At 41.8% G+C, this 22,947-nt stretch overlaps 1 protein-coding gene across 2 annotated transcripts in view; it reads right to left on the reverse strand.

The window, feature by feature from the left end:
* Nucleotides 1–13,699, reverse strand: part of Rarb (retinoic acid receptor beta) — a 354,451-nt gene extending 340,752 nt beyond the window's left edge. For both annotated transcript variants that reach the window (XM_052190375.1, XM_052190373.1), the window contains exons 1-2: nucleotides 13,637–13,699; nucleotides 9,515–9,964 (exon numbers count right to left, since the gene is read on the reverse strand). In XM_052190375.1, the coding sequence (XP_052046335.1) occupies nucleotides 9,515–9,692 (178 nt within the window). In that variant the 5' untranslated portion in view covers nucleotides 9,693–9,964; nucleotides 13,637–13,699. The remainder of the gene's footprint in view (nucleotides 1–9,514; nucleotides 9,965–13,636) is intronic.
* Between the last annotated feature and the right edge of the window lie 9,248 nt (nucleotides 13,700–22,947).

Consider the following 22,947-nt stretch of genomic DNA (forward strand, 5'->3'; position numbering starts at 1 on the left):
AAAAAAGATTTTAAAATGTCATAATTTGTGTGATTTTTCACGACTATATTTGAACCATCACTATTACGGTGGAGACTTTAAAGCATGTTGTTTAATGAGATATTTCTGTCTGCATCTCTCTCTCTCTCTCTCTTTCTGTTCTTATCTGTCTGTCTGTCTGTCTCTTTTTCTCTGTGAGACCCCTGTGTTTGTGTTTGTGTGTGTGAGTGTGTATGTGTGTATGTATAGTGCTTTGGTTTATAAGTATACCAAACCCTGGATGATGGACAGATACATTCAAGGCTTCATCCCCTCTGAACATCTATGTATCCAGGACTCTACCTAGTCCTACTATTTGGTCCATTTTATCATTGAGAAGAATCTATCATTGTCAATTTACTGTTGTATGCTTTTATTAAAGTATATTTTTTCTAAACAAGTTTCTTTATATTTCAACAGTCTATATTACCCTGAATATTCAGCACACTGGCATTTGAGGAAACAGTATGAATCTCCTCACCCCTTCTTCCTGAAGCAGTCATAAATCCTGTTGGTTTTTCTTCAAAGTGCTCCCCAGCAGCAAGCCATGGGTCCTCACTGGAAAGGGGCCGCATATGCCTCAAAGAAAGGGCTGACTTTATTTGGGCTACAAGGACAAAAAGAAGGATCTAAGCAAACAGGCCTTGCTAAGGGCCCACACCCAAGACATCATGGCAGCCATCAAGGCTTCTGTTGAGAGAGACGTAGCTCATCTGTGCCTTGCACTAAACATTGCCCAAATAAACAAAGACTCAGGTTTTTTTGGTTTTCTGAGTCTTCACTTCCTGAAGGCACCAATGCCACATGAAACATCGGAAGTATACTTACACTTTTTCTATTGTTAACCTGTCTTTTCTTATAGGCGACCCAACCATGAACCTAGTAAGAGTTGTAAAGTCATCACTCAACAACTTATGCTAAGGTTAACATTGCACATGCAGCATTAGAACATCTGATCATTATTTATCATTATATTTATGTTTAAAAATAGATTTTGTTTATTTGAGGGTCAGGGAGAAAGAATGAATGAGAACACGAGCTAGTGTGAAGGTAAGGGGAAGCTTCTACCATCAGGTCCCTGAGAAACAGACTCAGGTCAGTGGCTTAGTGGCAAGTGCCTGTACCCAGGAGGCCTTCTCACCAGACTTCAACATGACATCTCAGCTCTACCCCTGTTGTTATTTGCAATCTCATTTTCACTAGCAGATAATTCAATTTACTATTAGGCCCTCATCTTCTTGTTGATATTTGGATGGTTTCTAGATTTATATGTGAACTCTCACCTACTGTAAATGTTTCTGTGAGACCTGACACCCAGGTAAAGGGTGCCTTTACGATACTACCTACAAGCTAGATTCCGTGGTCACACAGAATCAAGTCTAGAGGGCAAAGTGTTTTATACAGGCATAGATTCTTACCCATAGGTAATAATGGCTATTGGACACACCTGCCATCCTTCCAATACTTGATACCAGCAACTTCAATGGGTATAAAACATCAGTACAGGATTACCTTAATGGACATTACTTGATTACTAATGTGTAGTTAATGTGGGTAATGGCCACCTCTTATGACATGAAGAATACTGTCAACCCTTTACTGGAGCTATATTCTCTATACATTGCTTCATAGTCTGATTTTGTCAGTTGTTTTCATTTGGAGTTCTGTGATTTTTTAGTATCAAACTTAAACCTTTTTTAGGAGTATAAATAGCTCATATGTATATGTATATCTGTTTATGTATATGTACATGTATGTGTTTCAAACATATAGCATATGAAGTGAATACACTTACACTTAAATCCATTTGGATATCTAGATTTGGTAAAATTGACATGATCAATGATGGTCTGTGCACATTGGTAATTTTGCTTTCTCTAGAAAAAAGTGGTCAGAATAGAGTCAGAAATGCTGAGAGGCTCACACTGAATCTGAGTTTCCCATCAGGACTCATACAAATTTATGCCATATTAAGCACTGTGCCAAGAACAGATATACTGGGCCATAGTCTTATTCAGTGCCACTTGCTGGTGTGAAATGTCAAGTTCAACTTTTTCTCTTTGGGTGTCTTTTTGGGGATTGGTTGACTTCATAATAATTAAGCAATTAACATTAGAGTAGTTTGGTAGTAAAAGAAGAAAAGGCCTGAGAAATGTCCATCGTTACAGACATTACTAAAGTCATTCAACAACATCAGCAATTGTTCACAGAGATAATTGAGCTGCAAACCTTGCAGGCCCTCAGTGGAAAAGGCATGGCCTCTGACCCAGTTCTCTGGGTCTAAACAGAGATGCCCTCAGAGCATGTGTCTTTATTGGATGCAGACTTTTCATGACAAGTAGAAAGTTCCTGTGGTGTGCTTACTTATGGAAGTGGGACTTCTCTAGTAGCCAAGTATAAGACTACACTTGGAGTGATTCAATAATGTAAAGGGATATGTTGTCAGGCTTTGTGCGCTATGTAAATCTAAAAGCTTACAGAAGGGAATATATGGACCTAGAAATCTTTCCCTTTGGGAACTAAGCTGTGGATGGCTGTCCTGTTACATGAAAGGACTTGGTTGGAAGTGGTGGACTGTAAAAGTAGGCCACAGGGAAGAACATGGTTACTTCCTGGGTTTATATGTTATGACCTTGTCATTAGTAGTTTGTGTTGACCAAAATCTTATCTTGTTTTTTAGCACTTCATCATTACCTTGGGAAGGTGAGGTATGGAGAGTGGGAAAATCATATTCGAGTTCAAGGGCTGTGTCCAGAGATGCCTATGCCCTTCTTGCTCCTCTTCAATCTCCTAGGATTCTAACTACCCGTTATTTACATAAATGCACATTTATGTAATGGTTCAACACACTGGCCCTTTCCAAATGAGCACTCTGGATTAGACTCTAAATTCCTAGATACTGCAAAGTCTGAGATTCACTGCTGCCAGTGTGGTCACAGAGCAGACAATCACTGTCCTCATCTTTCAAGAAAACCCACACTCTTCATTTTAGACCAAGCATTTATATGTATCCTGAGCATCTAGAAGAAAACCCAAAAGCTTCTCAGCACTAAATTAACAGGTGGTCAGTCCTGCTGTATAATACACTCATTTTAATGATTTCAGGGTTATTCTGAAGACAGTAAGTATGTATGAATACTTAAATAATATTAAACTTGATTTATAGTAGTATAAAAAGTCATCCACTGGAGAGGGAGAGGCTAACTAGGGGATTAAACCCGGGTTTCATACACGCTGTCATTGAGATATGTTTCCAGCTTCTAGACTCGGAAGTTTTAAGTAAAGTTTACTGATGTGGAACTATTATGTAGAAAAGGAAAGAGAGAAAGAAGAAAAAGGGAGAAGTAGAGGAAGAGGGAAGGGAAAGGGAAACAGAAATGGAACAGGTTTTCTACATGTGCAGAAGTAACTTTTGCTGATGTGCAAGGTGAGATCTAAAAATGTACAAATATGCAAGTATAATCAACTACACCATAAGACTGTGTCTAAGAATGAGGCCAAGGGCTAGGCAACAGCATCAAGATTTGCCTATGTAAGGGAACGAGAAGCTACTGAGAATTCCAGACATGAGGATGACAAAGTCAGGCAAAGAGCTCACAAATCGTGGAATAGGACTGTGAGGAACACCAGTACAGTAGCATTCAAGCCAACAAACAATGGCTAACTATAGTGGTAACGTCAATCCTCTAGTAACCCCTGATGTTTAAGCCTAAGTGTGAACCTTGAATGTGCAAGATACTGCCGGCTATACTCAGCCCAGGATGGAAGCTTAGGGAGTGTGTAGAGCTTTAATGGGAAAGCTTTAAAATCAAGAGGAGTATGGGTACTCTATAGAGCATGCTGAGCCGTGACGTGCGGTGGGAGTTTGTTTTCCAATACTAAGACATAAAGAATGTGAATGAAATAAAAGAAAGCCTCATTTTAACAGAATGGTAGCACATGTGACCACAGCCTTGTATGTGCTGGATATATCAACTCTGCAGCTATGTGGAAAAGACCACGTTTGGCAATACTGCTCACCAACTAAAGTAGAGAAGTCACATAAGGCATCATTACTCATGTTTTTATTTCTGTGATACATAGACATATTTCAGGAGAAAATGGTGAAGATCATGCAGTCTTTCCTTTGCCAGTGCTGGAAGTTGCCAGCCCCAGACTCATTTCTTTTTTCTTTTTAAAGACTTATTTATTTATTATATGTGAGTACACTGTAGCTGTCTTCAGACACTGCAGAAGAGGGTGTCAGATTTCATTACAGATGTTTGTAAGTCACCATGTGGTTGCTGCTATTTGAACTCAGGACCTTCCGAAGAGCTGTCAGTGTCTTCTACTGAGCCATCTCTTCAGCCCTCCAGACTCATTTCTAAAAGCTATCATCTCAAATTACACAGAACAGTTGTTGATGATGGCTTGCCTGACTGCTAAACTGTTCTGAGAAATTGCTGGAAGTCTTAAGTGTTCTTTGTCTGCACATGGTACTTCCTAGTGTCCCTAGTTCTGGGTCAATCTTGTCCAGTATGCAGAGACAGCTACCAGCACCTATCCCAGTAATCATATCTTACTTTGGTCATCTACTTAAGTGTCATTTCCAAATAAGGCATGGCCTAGACTAGAATAGATCAGGGTAGCCATATTTTCCTGGGAAACACAATTTAATCCTTAATAGTCTTCACATATTTGGAGGTTTCTCATTGGAGATAGAATCCAACATAGCACACAGTTTCAGCATGACACACACAGCTGAGAACCAGCCACTTTGATAGACCCGGGAAACTCCATGAATGTGTAATAGTACATCACTCCTGGGACCCCTGACTTGATTCCTGTTGTGCATGTTTACTGGGCACATTCACCAGAAATGTTTCTCAAAACAAAGGAGGCAAGACTAGGGTAAAGGGCACCAGAAGACTGGAATCAACCAGTGAACTTTAGACCATCAGAGTGCATGTATTTTTGAAAACAGTCAGAAGCTTTGAGGCAAGGAACCAGTGAACACTGGTGAACAACTTGCAATCTCTCTAAGCTGCATATCCTCTTCTATATGTCTCCTGTTATGTCCAGTCATGGCTAATTTTGAGACATACAGCCTGTCTTCCCAGAAATCTAGGGTGTTTAGGTGAATAAAATATTTTGTGTTTGACAGTACAGTACTTTCCAATCAGGAAAAGTCTTAGTAGGAGGCATTGGAAATAACAGACCATTTGGAGAGAGGCTCAGCCAAAGTGCTTAGCACTATTTTCCAGCTCGAACAATACATACAAGAACACATGGGCACAATAAAACCTAGCAAGCAGTCACGAAGGGAAAGAAAGCAAGACAGAGAGCAAGCTGCCCTACTTTCCCAGCAAGCCTGGGTGCAGCTTGTGAGTGTTGCCTGGCAGACCACACCCTCTCCGCCCACTGGAAGACTTTCTGGTTCTCTCACCAGGGGTTTCCTTCAACTCTCCCCTAAGATGAAAAATGATAGCCACTTTCCTACGAGTTTGTGGAGCAAAAGAGGCTTCAGAATCGCTTAAACATCCATCATGTCTAAGGATGCCATGGCATATCGTGGAAAGAGGTGCCTGTGTGGAGCTAGGACCATCCAAAGGTTAAGCTGACATCACTGCCTGACACACTGGGAAAGGCATGTGCTTCGTAGTCCCAAGATCTGCATTTGAAACTTGACTCCAATTCTAGCTAGCTGTTAAACTTTGTACTCTCCCTAAGCTTCATGGTGTTTATCTGTGAAACAGGACTTCTGCTAACGATCTGACAGCCATGCCAGGACCCTATTAAAACTATGGTGACTGCATAGATTGATGTATGAGGTGCTGGATGCTTGGGGATTTACATTTTTCTGTAGTATCTTTTTTATTGTGTTCCCTGTGCACTAAGTTTACTGTGACTCCAGAATGCTATGACCAGGGCAGATATACACTCTATTTATAGAGTCAAGGACATTTTTAAAACTAGAGTCTTACTATGTACATCAAGCTGGACTTGAGTTCTCAATTATCCTGCCTCAGCCTCCAAAGTCCTGTGATTAGCAGCATGTGCCAGCAGCCCTAGATGCCTTAGATGCAAAACTAGGGAGACTGTAGTACAGACAGAGGTTCAGCCAAGCTTGGGTTCTAGATGGGTCAAAGACAAGTCTGAGAGTATGAGGAAGAAGCAACACGTCAGGGGTTGATATGGGAAGTATCATTTGCTTTTGAAATGGAAGATTCTGGAGTATTCACAATCCCATACTACTGCCAAGAACCTCATTTCAAGGGCGGGGGTTTAATTATTTCTGTTTGAGCATCAGATACAGACATAAATAGAATATCAAGGAAACATTAAGCAGTCCCCGCCATTGCAACCAATAGCCCCAGAGTAGCTGCCTGTCATGTATCTACTCTATAGGAGCTGCCTTGACCACATAGGTATGTACATTGCTACATACTGAGAATTTATGGCACTAGGATATCTCTTGAGTTAATTTTAGGACATAAATAAAATTTTATGTTTATTTTTAGCCAGAGGAAAGTCAGTGGGTACCTCTTATAAGATCTCATTTTTCTTTTAGGATCCAAAGCACAGATTTTAATAACATTCTCCCTCTCCCTCTTCCCTTCTTTCTCCTCTCTCTTCTCCTGTCTGTGAGAGGGTCTTACTATGCAGTCCTGCCTGCTTTGGGACTCAGCCTAGAGCCAGGCTACTAGGCTCAAACTCATAGAGATCTGTCTGTCTTTGCCTCTCAAATGCTTGGAAAGAATTCTCTCACTGATGGACAGTTCGTAGACACTGTCCTAACAGTGGCTGCTGTTGATGAGTTTCATTGAGGCTAGAGAGATAGAGGAGTGGTTAAGAATATTTGCTACTCTTCTGGAGGGCCTACATTCAGCTCCTAGCACCCATGGGGTTGCTTACAACTTTTCATAACTCAAGTCAAAGAGGATGCTCATGATTCATCCATTTCTTCTCTATGGGCACCTGCATACATGTGTATATACATACATAAAGCCAAGCACTCATACGCATACAAATCTTAATGAATTTTATCTCAGCAACTTTATTTGATTTAACTGAAAGAAGTAAGAAAAAAGTGAAACAAGACACTGATGGGGTAAGAAGGAAGCCGGATTGGAAGCCTTCAGCCTGAACCTCTTCTGTCTGACCTTACTCAAGCTACTGTTCAAGGTGCAGACACTCAGTATCTTCTCCCAGGCCTCCTGAAAGCAAAACTAAGCAATCTCCTGTCAGTTATCACCCCTTTGGTTCCTTAAACTTCAAACCATCAGTCCTCCAAGGTTGAGTCTATGCAACCAGTAGCATCTCACCAAGTTCCAGAAAAATGCAATTATAACATGCCTCAAGCATAAGGCAGATAGCAAAAGCATCTTACATATGTTATTGGCATGCAAGGTAAAATGGAGCCTCAGATATGTCATGGCTCAGCTCTTACGGAGCCACCAACAGACTGAGGCAGGGAATTTGACAACTGCGAACAGCATAGGCCTAGCCCCAGGTTAGGTCTGGGGTAGGACGACTCAGAGTTCCACGTACTGTCCTCCCAACCCAACCCAACCCCCCAACAGAGCCAGCATTCCTTTTTCCATAAAGGAGAACAACACTTGAGGACTTGTGGGCTATAAAGCCTGCTCCAGGCAATATGCAAATATGACATTTTTATTTATAAAACAGAAGCCCACCTCTGAAGAACACACTAGCCGAGAGGCATCTATAAGAGACCAGGGTTGCATGACAATGGACCTATCCACTATCCAGGGATGCTAATCAGCCTGCAGTACCAATTGCTCTGTCCATACACCATGTATGCACTGAACTTCCCATAAAATCTGGGCTGAAAGTAGCCCAAGGTTGCTGGGATTTGCTGGTGGTCACCTTGGGGTTTTCAGCAGCCGAAGAGTGCCCCGATCTGCTAGATTTGATCTCCCACGATGGGAATCCTGTGTTCTTAATTTCTCAGCCACAACAAAATACATTTTAAATGTAAGAACAGAAACCGTTAGGATGTACTGTGTGTCGGGCTGGCTGAGCTATGGAATCAGACTGCGAGGCTCTTGAGCGACTTCTGAGCTTTAACGATCATTTTATATGCCCTTGTGCTCACTGAAGCTAACGCTATAATATCATTTGATATTGAATGAACCTCCATAGTTTGATCTACCACCTGCGACAATATATTTTCAATACAGACATTGTTCAGCTTCTCCTGACAGCTTTGAAGCCATTTCATCTGTATCTACTTTCAATGTGAACTTTAAAAGCATGAGAGACAGTTGCCTATCATTTCAAAGACTTTATTAGTCCTGTACTGAGGCCAGACACCTAAAATACAGGGGGATGAATCATAATCAAGTCATTCCAAGAAGGAAAACAAGTCAGAATTTGGAATGATCCTTCTGTGATGGTGACACAGAAATTGGTGATCTCTGGAGTTTGTCACCAATTCTAAATGTATGTATGTATGTATGTATGTATGTATGTATGTATGTATGTATGTCACTCCCTGCTTGTTTTGTTGGCTCCTTGTCAATTTTGAAAGGCCTCTTTTAGGTGGAGCAAATTCCCTGCTACCTGTGTGTGAGGAAGAGTGTGTGTGTGTGTGGGGGGGGGGTTTCAGCACATTGAACAACACCAAAATAGTTAAGGCAGTACTTCAAAAGGTAAACTCCTTAAAGCCAAACCAATATTTTGAGGGATTTTCTCCAAAGTAGCAGGACACGAAGCATCAATAGGGAGGGGTAGGCTGAGCGCTAGCTGATTCTGCAATAGGAAGAATGAACACAGAATACACGTTCTGGTATCCACCACAGCACAGGATCCAACACAGCCTCCATCTTCAAATAACAACTACACAAACTTCTTCAAAGCTGGACAAGACCACTGGTATAGTGGCTAGGCCTTCAGACAGAACTCTTAAAAACCGTCCAAAATGAATACTTTTCACAGGTGAGTCATATTAATCTTGAAGCAGTCTCAGAATACTTTTCCTTTCTCATGGGACTTTTTATCTATCAGGTAAGAGATGACCTTGGGTTAGAAGCAACGCAGCTGAGAACCCAAAGTCGTCAGGGACACAGAAAACCACGTGACAGAGTGGACCCGTGGTCTGAGAACTAAGGACTGCTAGCAGCCTCAGTACCACAGTACCCAACAGGGAGTCTCACCTGTCAGACTCCAGCTTCAGGAAGGTCAATGGCTTTTACCTATCATTGTCTCTATCAAGTGCACACTCCAGTGGTCAGTTTCTTCAGGAATCTCTTTCTCCTCTCCTGAGCAGTTTTTGTCCCACACATTATAAAAGAGAGAAAGTCTCTTAGCTGCTTAGCATACACCAAATCTTAAAGTCCACCTTTTACGTCACACCTTGCCATCACCACATGTTCATATTTTTCCCCACAAAATTTCAAGTAGAATTTGAGACAGAGAAACCAACATATTGAACAGAACTTGCCCACCATACTGTGTGGGTTAGCCAGGGCACAGGCCCTGCCTGAATACTCACTGGCTGGTGACGGGGTGCTGCATCCACTGGGAGGTGGGTGGCCATGGAGCCCGTGGAGCGGAGGCAGGGAGAGTCCTCCGATGACAGGTGGGAACAGCAATGGGTAGGGTGCGGCTGGGTAGTGAGTCATGTGTCCACGCACTGCCGGGACTGGGCATGCGTGGCTACTGGTGCTCATGCTTCAGACTTCAGTGAGGGACACGTGCTCCAGGGCGGACACACATCACTACAGGTCCAGAACCACACAGATGGCGGCAGGTGTGGGCAACCAGGCTGAATAAGATCCTGTCCAGAGCAAGCCGGCTCACCTGCTGACCTGGCTTCCTCCCAGCAGGGGCTCTCTGTCTCCCATTTTGCTCTGCGGATATCAGGGAAGACGCTGGTATTGGCCAGCTGCTCAGTTTAGGATTCTGGGGCAGAGGTCATCTTCAAATTCCAGGGCTGTTAATCCTGTCAGCATACAAACAAGCAAATTTATCATAAATCTAAAGGATTTCCCACTTTATCAAGTTATTGTGCAAAAATTATTATTAATGACTTATATTTTTAAATTCCTTCTTATCTCCATATGTTTACAATGTTGTGGTTTTGGGCTTTCAAATTCAAGCCTTATAATATAGGCTAAAACATCTACATATAACTTTATCCTAACCGAGCCTCCTATATTAAATACCAGCAACACTCTGAACTCTGTTCCCTGTATCTCGGCTCTCTGTGCCTTGCATTTCTTCACAGCCACGGCGAAACATTTGTTTCCTATTCTTCTACTTACAGTGTTTCTCTTGTTTGCATCTATGCTTCAAGCCCTTAGTACCTGAGTGTGAACATTTTCTGAATGAATATAATCATGTTATTCAGGAAAATTGTTTGTTTGATGCATTCTAGCCGATGGGTCTCCAAACTGTACATATTGCACAGGAACAATTTTGGATTTCACTGTGTCCATGTGGGATGGAACTCCAGCAGTAAAATATAACTGCAGGAGAAAGCTCAATTTTAATATGAAGAAAGGTCAGGAACCATTGCAGTGGGACATGTTAGATCATTTCCTTATTGTCAAAGTGTTTACAAGAACAAAGCAAGGTAAACAACACAAAGAAGGTTTAAAGAAGCCACAGGGACTCATATTCTATGTTTATCTAAATCACATATGAAGTAATGCTACCTGGGGGTGGCAGTGTTCCCCCAGAACCACAGGCTAGCTAACAAAATCTCCAACTCCAGACATGAGAAACCACTGGTCAGGAGAGTCCAAGACTCCCAAAATAGTACAGTCAAATGCCACTGCCTTTGGGTACCACCCAGAATTTTAAGGCACGTTCCTACTTCTGAGGACACCATGTACTTCTGACACAAGGTTTCAGGGAATTAAGCTGGGATTCTTTTGAAAGCCTCTTGCCAGATGGACTAGTACTAGAAATGGCTTGAGCAAGCTGTCATTGGAGAGAGCAATCAATACTCCTAACCAGATGTGACATCTACAAACCACAATGATGACAAAGATGACAAGATATCCTCAAAGATACAACAGTGGCATTTGTATCTTGGGCTTAACCAACAACTGTATCATTGGACTTAAGGCTCGCTCAATAGAGATGCATTCGATCATGTTTCTGTAACCCTAAACAACTACCCAGAGGATAACCTATTATTGCCATTTTCCTAAACCAGTATAATTTCTGTCTGCATTCTAAATATTTATCCTTATACCCACATTTAAGAGTAGCCCTCCTTCTTCATCAAAGAAGCTTCCTTTTGCAGAAGACAGCCAGTATTACAGAAGCCCAGAATTATTTAGAACTGCAGAGAACAACTTACCATATTTTGCCTAACCCTAGCACACCTATAATGGCCCTCTATCAAAGGCTCAGAGAACCTTCAAAGAGAGGGCAGAAAGTCTGGAAGAGAAGGAGGATCTGGAAGCTTGCTGTAAAGTTATATCTTCTATATAAAACAAGGAAGAGGCATCAAATGTGAAATCTCAACAGTCTGAATCCTTAAGCGAGATCTGTACAAGGACAATGCTAGTTAATATGCCAATAAGGATTAGGAAGATCTCACAGCACCTCACCCATAGATGAAGAGTTGCAGCAATTAGTCTTGAGCAGACACGGGCCACCTAAGTATTTGTCTAAGACCAATGGAGGCTCAGCCTTAGGAACATATGCATATAATCAGCACTGACTAGACTTAGCATGTTGCATTGGATAGTCATATATATATGAGACTAAGAGAAAAATCCATTATATAAATATTTTTAAAGTATGTCTATACTATTTTCTAAGTTCTGTATCTTGTGCTCAGCTATTAAACACTGAAAAGCTCAACCCATTAATTCATCTCTCCCTGGCCTTACACCCATCCCTTCATGCCTCCATCCATGCATCTACTATCCCTCCCTCATTTCTTCCGTCCATTCAGTTCTCATCCCTCCCTACTCTAACACTCCCTCATTCATCACTCTTTCCCTTCCTCTATCCCTCACTCACCCATCCGTCTAAGCAAATTGTTATGTGCCAACTACAAATGTAGACACCACAAATTGTAATATGGTCCCTGTAACCGGAAGAATTGACAATCCTGAGGGAAGTCACATGTTAATGAGGGCCCAACCACCCAGTCTTTCCAAAGCACATGCCACAAGTTCTCTACCTAGTAATCCTTGAGAGAGACTGGGGGAAGTCTCTCCCCTATCCTCAGTACTGACCACATACTCCACCTCATCACCTTTGCCATGGCAACCATATTCAGAAGGAGCTTCCAAACTTTGGAGTTCACTGGTTGACAAGCTCTGAACTCAGACTCTGGGAGCTTCAAAACAAGGCGATCAGTTGTACAGGGCAGACCCAGATGCCCAGGTTCAATTGTGATTATGGACTTCAGGGAAATGATTTCACATATACAAGGCTTTTAAAAAGGTGTAAAATGGGAATAATTATAGAATTTGCTTCAGAGGCTCACTGAAAAGATGAAATGGGATCCTGCTACAGATGACCAATGCCTGATTTATAACACTCGGTGAGGGTTCCTGTTAAACACACGTCTCATTAGGTAGTGTGCTTCTGAGAACAAGCTTATGGGAAAGACTGAGGACTCTGGGCTGGGAATGTAGGAGACTGTGTCACAGCAGAGAACTTAAAAGGAGAAAGATGGAATGTGGATAAGGGGAAAACAGGAACCTGTGCATCCTCCTGAGCATTCAGGGCCCCCAAATGCCCTAATCAGTAATTTCTGGGTCTTACCACATGCCTGAACCTGAGGTTTAAACTCTGAGTTTTCAGACTCTCAACAACCTCACAGGCTTGCAGAGACCTGCCTTGCTTTCTGAACAAGCTGTTGAATTTACAACAGTTTAAGCATTTTCTCCCATATCGCACACATGCAGCAGAGCAAGAACTTCAAACTGGCTTCAATGGCGCTCCCTCCCCTGCTCACTCTGCCCTGAGAGCTTGCACACCTAGTAGACTGCACACTACACCAATTACCACCGTTCGGGGAAAGAATCCAAACCTAGGTGTAACATATTAGCCTTTGTCCTTGCTTGGAGGCTAGCTTCAGTGCCCAGCCCCTCCATACTAAAATGGACACTGTTCACAGGAAAAGTCCAGAGTCCTTGGGTCTTAGCCCCGCCTGAGCCTAAAGAAGGCTGTGTTTCCACTTGCTTTATGAGCATTAACCCTAAAATGATGCCTCACCCGACACTGTCACCCTCTCTTGAAATCCCGAGCTGAATGAAGCTTGTCTCTGATGCAGAGAGTGGGCTGCACACAACTTCAGCAGAGCTAAATGCTTTGGCTGTCTTCTCAAGAGAATACCGCATCGCACATCTTTAATACTTTTATTTTACAGTTTGTAGCAAATTAATTAGATAATAAAGCAGTGTCATTTAGTATTTGCTGCATTTCTAGTCGGTCTGATCTGATTTTGAAATCCCACACAAAGCTCAGCATTGTTACAGCGGGTCTTTTCTCTCTCCATCTGACAAACTAGCTCATTAACTGCTAGAGCTGACAGTTTAGCAAACTCTCCCCCGCAGGGCACAATTCTCTGATTTTTTTTTAAAAAAAATCTGTATACACACACACACACACACACACACACACAGGGACTGTAGCTACCCACCATAATCTCCCCTCTCCTTGCTTTCAAATCCTCGAGATTGCCAGCATCTTGCGTGCCTGTGTAGCATACTTGGAGATTAAAAAAAATTAAAACAATGCTAACACCAGAATAACTTATGCTAATAAGAAGAAAAGGAAGCCATTCTGTGTGGGGAAAGTCCCCATCTGCCCACATGTGTGACTGATGAAGCTGTTCCTAGTGGCAAATGTCCTTTGTTTCAGGGTTGTGGAGACAAAGATGGTCACTGGTGTTAATACACTTTTCCCTTCATGCCTGACTTCAGGCTGAGCTCATTTCTGTTGTTTCCTTCCCCACCTGAGGCAAAACGTGGACGAGCAGGATGAGGAGAAAGGGGAGATGGGCTGAACGGCCTCAGGTCCATCATGAAGGAGCTTCTGTGGGATCAATTTTATCATTCATGAAAGGGTCAGGAGAGGAGGAGCAGGGCTAGAGTGTAAATCCAAACTCTGATATTCATAAAACAAGTTTTTTGCTAAAACATACTCCCTGAAAAGCAGTTTAATTCATTTTATTTTTTTAAAAAGAACTTTAAATATTTATTTTCACAATTTAAACTGTTCTGCTATCGTGTATGCTCCACAGATCAGCTGGAGAAGAGACGTGGCTTTGCCCGCAGTCTGTGTGACACCGTGTGCATGTATAGCACAGGCTTTACCATCTTAGCATTCACGCTGTATCTGGGACCTCTTCTAATTAAATTTCCTGGCGAGTTTATTGTTAACTCAGCACAAGTTAGAGTTATCTAAGAGGGAGTCATAAGTGAGAGAAAGCTGTGACACTCGCCTCTAGGCAATCCTGTGGGGTTCTTATAAATGAATGGCTGCCCTGGGACGGTTGGTCTCGCTGTGGGTGGTTCCTCTACTGGAAAGGTGTTGGTGTTCCGGGGTGGTTCCTCTACTGGAAAGGTGTTCCTGGGGTTTATGAGAAAGCAGGCTGAGGAAGCCAGTAAGCCGCCTTCCTCTGTGGCTTCTGCTTTAGCTCCTGCCTCCAGCTTTCTGCCCTGAGTTCCTGCTCTGACTTGCCTGAATGAGGAACAGGGATGGGGGCTTGTAAGAGGAAATAAGCCCTTTTCTCCCTAAGTTACTCACAGTCATAGTGTTTTATGACAGCAATAAAAGTCTCAACTAAGACATTAATGAACACAGCATGTTTCCTCTGGTCTAATTAATACTTTTGTTATGTTGAAAATTCATTTTAAATGAGAGTTTTCATCTCTTATATCTTTTCTTATACCACAGGTTTGTGGTTCACTTTCACTTAAAGTTGCATGTACACTTCCACCTCCAGACTTCCCACCATTTAAACTACATTTTGTAACATACTAAGTACACCCAATGTTTTAAAATCAAACAGTTACTATAGACAAATGATTTTCAGAGTGTGTCCCTGAGCTGGTAGTGTTAACAGTCCCCTGGACATTTGTGAAAACTGGCAAGGTCAGACAGAGCTAAAAAGAAATCATCCTGAGCAAGGTAGCTCAGACCCCCAGACGGCAAATATAGATGTAGTCAATTAATATTGATGTGAGCTGCTAAGTCTTGAATAAGCAAGCTACAGTCTACAATAGTACAGAGGTTATGTACAGAGTAAGGGGCTGGGTGTAAGTTGGATCACCCGAGGAAGGGGAAATAGAATAGATAGCTATGGATAGACTGGGGGAAACTGGAACAGGAGAATCAAATGGGGAGAGGGATAAATGAAGAACGAGATGAGGCAGGGAAGCAGGGAGAGTAGCTAAAAGTAAGGGTCAGCTGAAGGGTCATACCCATCTCTCTCTCTCTCTCTCTCTCTCTCTCTCTCTCTGTCTCTGTCTCTGTCTCTCTGTCTCTGTCTCTATCTGTCTCTCTGTCTCTCTCTGTCTCTGTCTCTCTCTCTCTCTCTCTCTCTCTCTCTCTGTCTCTCTCTCTGTCTCTGTCTCTCTCTGTCTCTCTCTCTGTGTCTCTGTCACTCTCTGTCTCTCTCTCTGTCTCTCTCTCTCTGTCTGTCTCTCTGTCTCTCTCTGTCTCTCTCTGTCTCTGTCTCTGTCTCTCTCTCTCTCTGTATATGTGTGTATGTGTGTGTGTAACCTCAACAGAATCACCAAGTAACTGGGGAGACAGAGTCCCAACTGATTATCTATTACTACCAAAGGAAACCTCAACTCCCAGGAATGGGCTACAGCTAATCGAATTTTGGGTGGCCCCATGGGAATGTCCAAACAATACAGACTATTTTCAAAGCTATTGCTTATTCTAAAAAAACTAATGGCAAGGTCCTAGTGCTGAAGATAACATCTGCACAAGACATTGAAAACGGAAAAGTTGAGCTCGTGCGTACCTGGAACCTTCGCCTTTACTGACTAGTGTTTAGAATACTGAAAGGTACTTTGAACGCTTCCAAAGCAGAAAAGTGAACACCAACCCAGCTACAAACTGTTTGATCTGTAGAAGTGACCTGCCTGCACAATGTACTGTTGCAATAGTAGCACAGGAGTAACCAACCACTATCTGATGGGGTTTAAGAACCACTCTATGAGATACAATCTATCCCTGATACTGATCTGTTGGCCAAGAACCTTAGACTAGATAGGCCAGGCACCTAGGGGAAAACCAGGTATTACTGCTATGCTCAGGGAATTTAGCAATAAAACTGCCAACAACATTCTGGTATATCCACAGATCAGTGTCTCCCTCAGTCACCATCAGAGAAGCTTCTCCTGCAGTAGGTAGGACCTAGTAAGAGAGGATTTATACAGAGACCCACAGATGGATAATATTCAAAGAGTGAGAGACCTTGGAACACTCAGTCCTAAATGGGTTGAGTCCATCAAATCCCTCTCCCCGAGGCTCAGGGAACTCTGCAGAAGAGGAGGCAGAAAGATTGTAAAAGTCAGGAGGATGGAGGGCACCAAGAAACAAGGTCCTCTGAACACAGTACAACATGTGAAGATATGTGAAAACGATAGCCGCTTAGATGCTCACAAAGACTGGAATGGCATGCACAGGGCCAGCATGGGTCTGGTTCTGACTGAGAAGATCAAAGAGACAGAAACACGTATCCCTAACCCAGTAGCTAGCTCCAACTGATAACCACTTATAAATGAAAAATTAATTTTTCTCCAGTGGAGTCTCACTGGGAAAACAAACCACTCTTAATGACAAACCCCATGCCCAGCAGTTGTTAGGCAACACAAAATAAACTCATAGTGATTTGAGATGTTCTGTCTCATAATTCTTTCTCTCTCTCTTTCTCTCTCTCTCTCTCTCTCTCTCTCTCCCTAAATAGGGTCTGTGTAACTATATTATGGCTTCCCATCTTTTGTTTCTGTGAGATTTCTCTGTCTGTCTGTCTGTCTGTCTGTTGCTTGAGCTCTTTCTTTGGCTCTTTTTATTCTGTTTGTTTGTCCTATTCTAGTTTGTTTGTTAATATCTAATTTTATTTATTAAGATGATTATTAGATGCCTGATTATATGCTACTGAGAAGGAAAATGGAGTGTGGATTTGGCTAAGTGTGGAAGTGGGAGGATCTTAGAGAAGCTGGGGAGGAAAAACTATAACCAGGATACATTTTATTAAGAAGAATCTATTTTAAATAATAACAAAACAAAAAAAAAACAAATCTTGACATTGTCTCAGCATCAACTGAAGCCTGAAAAACCATAATCTTTCAGAGAGCTTTGCTTGTAGAATTGTTCTGTATCTGTGAATAGATCTTTCCCCATTTTCTGATAGTCTCTTATAAAGACTTGTCACAGGATGAACAAGGTCTACAGGTAAAGACTCTGATCTTGCCCAGAGCAAGCAATCAGGTTGCAGGCTGTTTCATTGTCTCCTGTGGAATTCTATCTAGGCTTCTTTCTCCCACTAATGTTCCCAGGTCTCATGTCTTTTTCTTTCTTCTGCTTCTTCATCATTTGGGTAAGTTTCTTTTTAAAATTTTTATTTATTTATTTATTTATTTATTTATTTATTTATTTATCTATTTATTTGTTTATTTTAGCATAGAAGAGAGTTTATTCAAGGCATGGGGAGGAGACTTAAGAGGGTAGCAGAGGCAAAAAAAGACAGGGAGGAGAGAATAGAGAAGTAGACACCAGCCATGATAACAGGGAGAGAAGGGGGAAGGGAAGAGAGAAGGGAAGACCCCAAGAGGGCAAGAGAGTAAGATAGCCAAGAGGAAAGAGCTTATTTTAATTTTTTATGAAAAAATGGTATATGCTAGGTAAATCTTTAAAAATTTGTATGTCACAAAATATTCTATATTGGGCCTTACTTACATTTGATAGTTTGGGTAGGTATAAAATTGCTAAGAAAGTAGCATTTTTTATGGTAAATATTGCTTCATTGTTCACTGGGTGATATTATCCTTATCTTATGTTTTCTGTCTAGATATTTTAATTATATTGTTACCCTTCTGAATGAATCCTCAATTTTTTTTCATATTTACTTTTTGTTTCTATCACATCTATTTGGATGCCTGTTTGAAAGTTATTGCTACCTTTAACTTTTGCTATTATACTTTATGCATTTCTGTCTAAATATATTTAACATTTCAGAGTTTGTTGGATTTTTTTCTTTTCATTATCACAACTACCACATCTTTTTGGATATCTTTTAGGACATAAAGAATCACTCTATTTCCAACTAAGATGGTCCAAGTCCCTAATCTAGTACTTTGGGATTGAGATAAGAGGGAGAGAGAGTTTAAGTCTCCCTGCTTTATTAAGACCCTATTTTTAAATTTAATTAATTATTTTTTTTACTTATTTGCTTCACATCCCCTCACTGACCCTCCCTCGGTCACACTACAACGCTTCCCTTGTCCTCTCCCTGACTCCTCTGAGCAGGTGGGCGCCTCCTGGGTATTCCCCCATCCTGGCATTTCAAGTCTCTAGGAGGCTAGAATCTTCCTCTCCTACTGATGCCAGACAAGACAACCAAGCTAAAAGAACATATCCGACATACAGGTAACATCCCCCGTTCCAGTTGTATCTGGAATAGCCCCCGTTCCAGTTGTATTTGGAATAGCCCCCGTTCCAGTTGTATCTGGAATAGCCCCCGTTCCAGTTGTATCTGGAATAGCCCCCGTTCCAGTTGTATTTGGAATAGCCCCCGTTCCAGTTGTATTTGGAATAGCCCCGTTCCGGTTGTATCTGGAATAGCTCCCGTTCCAGTTGTATCTGGAATAGCCCCCGTTCCAGTTGTATCTGGAATAGCCCCCGTTCCAGTTGTATCTGGAATAGCCCCTGTTCCAGTTGTATTTGGAACAGCCCCCGTTCCAGTTGTATCTGGAACAGCCCCCGTTCCAGTTGTATCTGGAATAGCCCCCGTTCCAGTTGTATCTGGAATAGCCCCCGTTCCAGTTGTATCTGGAATAGCCCCCGTTCCAGTTGTATCTGGAATAGCCCCCGTTCCAGTTGTATTTGGAATAGCCCCCGTTCCAGTTGTATCTGGAATAGCCCTGTTCCAGTTGTATCTGGAATAGCTCCCGTTCCAGTTGTATCTGGAATAGCCCCCGTTCCAGTTGTATCTGGAATAGCCCCCGTTCCAGTTGTATTTGGAATAGCCCCCGTTCCAGTTGTATTTGGAACAGCCCCCGTTCCAGTTGTATCTGGAATAGCCCCCGTTCCAGTTGTATTTGGAACAGCCCCCGTTCCAGTTGTATTTGGAATAGCCCCCGTTCCAGTTGTATTTGGAACAGCCCCCGTTCAAGTTGTATTTGGAACAGCCCCCGTTCCAGTTGTATCTGGAATAGCCCCCGTTCCAGCTGTATCTGGAACAGCCCCCGTTCCAGTTGTATCTGGAATAGCCCCCGTTCCAGTTGTATTTGGAACAGCCCCCGTTCAAGTTGTATTTGGAACAGCCCCCGTTCCAGTTGTATTTGGAACAGCCCCCGTTCAAGTTGTATTTGGAACAGCCCCCGTTCCAGTTGTATTTGGAATAGCCCCCGTTCCAGTTGTATCTGGAATAGCCCCCGTTCCAGTTGTATCTGGAATAGCCCCCGTTCCAGTTGTATTTGGAACAGCCCCCGTTCCAGTTGTATTTGGAATAGCCCCCGTTCCAGTTGTATTTGGAACAGCCCCCGTTCCAGTTGTATTTGGAATAGCCCCCGTTCCAGTTGTATTTGGAATAGCCCCCGTTCCAGTTGTTTGGGACTCAAGTAAAGACCAAGCTGCAATCTGCTACATATGTGCCAGGAGACCTTGCCTAGGTACAATTAATGTATGTTCCTTGGTTGGTGGTGCAAATGCTGAGAGCCCCAGGGGTCCAGGCTAGTTGATGCTATTAGTCTTCCTGCAGAGTTCTTATCTCCTTTGGGGCAGTCAATGTACTCACTTATGAGTGGATATTAACCATAAAATGCAAGTACCATGCTGCACTCCACAGATCCAAAGAAGCTAAACAAGAAGAAAAGCCCAAGCAAGGAAGCTTAAATCTCATTTAGAAGGGGGAATAAAGTAGTCATAAGAGGCAGATGGAGGGAAGGTAGTGGGAGGGATGGGGGAGGGGAGGGGAAATGGGGTGGTTCAGGATCTGGTGTGGCGAGAACAGGAGAGATGGCTATATGGCCATGAAAACGAATGGAAATCTACAACTGATGGGATGTGGAGGTGGGGAGCACCTCTAGGAGGAGACAGAGACTTGGGATAAGGGAAGTGTCCAAGAATCAATTGGGGCATGGAACCCAAAGAGTCCACTGCCTGTAGCTAGGAGGGAACCCAAGTAGAGCAATAGAGATACCAATCCATCCACAATACTTTCAACTCAAATTTATCCAATGTACAAGAAATGCTGGCACTTAGGGGAAGGGGGATGGTGGGGAGGGGGGAGACAGAGCAGAGACTGAGGGAATGGCTAACCAGTAGCTGGTTAAACTTGAGACCCATCCCATGGGCAAGCACCAATCCCTAACATTAATGATAGTCTGATATAGTTGCAGACAGGAACATGTCCTCTGAGAGACTCCAACTAGAAGCTGACTCAGACAGATACAGAGCCCCACAACCAAACAATGGATGGAGCCTGGGGACTATGATGAAGAATAGGAGGAAGGAATGTTTTATTTTTATTTTTTTAAGATAAAATGAAACCTAAAATGAATAGTTCTGTTTAATGTGTTACACTACTCACTAAATTAACTCCATTCATCTACATTTCTTTTCTGTTGTTTTATTTCTCTTCTTATTCGTTTCTTAGAATGAATTCTTAATGTATTTCCTGTCACTTTGTTTGGCTTGCCTGCTTGTATTCAAAGGAGGATGCTGATGACAAACTGCATTTCTGTGAGTGAGCTTTGCAAATGAGCTTCATGTTTAAAGTTATCAAACTGAGAAATTGCCATTTACAACACCCCACATGTCAAATTCCTTCATAATTCCATTAGAAAAACTTCTAAATACATTCTCAGAATGAGGCAAATTTATCTTAGAGACTATCTGAAAGTATTCCAGTAGTTGAATGGATAAATGAGGCTCAGTTGCTAGGATGAGAACATTGTAAGTATAAGCATTTCTTCCATCCTTGGGCCTATCACATAGCTACTCCATTCTGAAGCTTTCTTTAAAGTGTAGACATATTTTTCATATCAGGTTTGAATTATAATTACCACAGGGTATAAGGAAAATGGAAGAATACAATGAAGAAAAGAGTAAATTTTGCTTCTTAATTGAGCCTGTTCTCCTACTTGGCCATATTCCTAATTTCTAGGTTATCCAGGGCTTCTACTTCCTGGACTCTCCAACAAGCTCAAGTGTCCCTGCTTTTCCTGTCCATCTTTAAACCCTTATCAGTCAACATTTCACTTTGCACCTGTCTTCAGAAGAGTTGTCTTCTCTTGACTGAGATCAACATCACCACATTCTTGTTCTTTTATATAGCTTTTAGTTCTTATTTCCTTTTATTGGCTGGTTAGCCAATACTTGATAATTGGAAAAACACATCACTATATTTTCCTGAAATTTTATTAAATTAAAACCAAAATTACTCATGGTTGTCAAAGTTTGGAAAATAGAGGCTCGATGATATTTCCTAGGCTAGATTACATATTGTTTTAGCTCTAAATTCTTTATATGTAAAAGGACTAAAAGAATAATGACAAGAAAATGTTTTAGTTATGAAACTAGCAAAGTTAAAATTTGGCCAACAGATACTAGATCTGTTAACCTTACGAGTCAAAGGAAAGAAAGTACTGGCTCCGATCTGTAATTGAACCAAGAACTGAGTTGACCTGCTATCATGGGTCTGCAATGGGTTATCTCAAATGCCTCCAATAGATAGATAGATAGATAGATAGATAGATAGATAGATAGATAGATAGACAGACAGACAGACAGACAGACAGACAGACAGACAGATAGATAGATAGATAGATAGATAGATAGATAGATAGGCAGGCAGGCAGGCAGGCAGACAGACAGACAAATAGATAGATAGATAGATAGATAGATAGATAGATAGATAGATAGATAGATGGATAGACAGACAGGTAGATAGATAGATAGATAGATAGATAGATAGATCACAAATGATAAAAATGATAGATTGATATATGATGTATATGATTGATAGATGAAAGATTATAGATAATAGTGTTGATTAATAAATGATTGATAAAAGACATCTGTCTAGATAAAAGATATAGCTATGGCTTGTCTTAATCATGCGCAGGAAACGACACTGAGTGTACATCACTTGCTGCTGAAGCAGAGAGACTGTTAGCAGAACCTGTTTGGAGACACAGGATCCTGCCCCTCCCTCGGGTTAAGAACTGTTTACAATGCTTTCACATGCAATGCAAACGACAGAATAGGGCTGATTTCCAGAGAAGACACTCTCTGTTCCCTTTTATTGCACTTCAGTGGCTCCAGGGTTGGTGTGACTAAGGGGAAAATAAACAGGAACTGAAAAAGGTAAATACGCAAATGAAATGTAAAACACCTTCCTTCCTTTGTTTGGCTATTTTAGAACCTGGAATAGACTGGCACAGTACTTTTTCCCTATGTGCCAGAGCTTACATCTCTATTCATTTAATACATTGGTTCTAAGTAATGCCACTTAATATTTTCCCAATGTTTCAACCAAGTACCTGTTTTAAGTACAGTTTAGTACAAATCCTCTCAATTACTTTTAGATAGAAAGAGTGACTAAATGCCACTCTGTCTGCCTGGCAATCTTGCATTCTGCCACGCATTTAGCCCATTCATCACAAATATTGTGAATAAAATTATGTTTACCTCAAGCTGAACACTGCCACAAAGGAAAAGTTAAATTCAGCCAAAAAAGTTGTATATCTTATTCCTTTGTGATTCAAT

The sequence above is a fragment of the Apodemus sylvaticus genome, chromosome 8 (genome assembly GCF_947179515.1).
Source record: "Apodemus sylvaticus chromosome 8, mApoSyl1.1, whole genome shotgun sequence".
NCBI lineage: Eukaryota > Metazoa > Chordata > Mammalia > Rodentia > Muridae > Apodemus > Apodemus sylvaticus.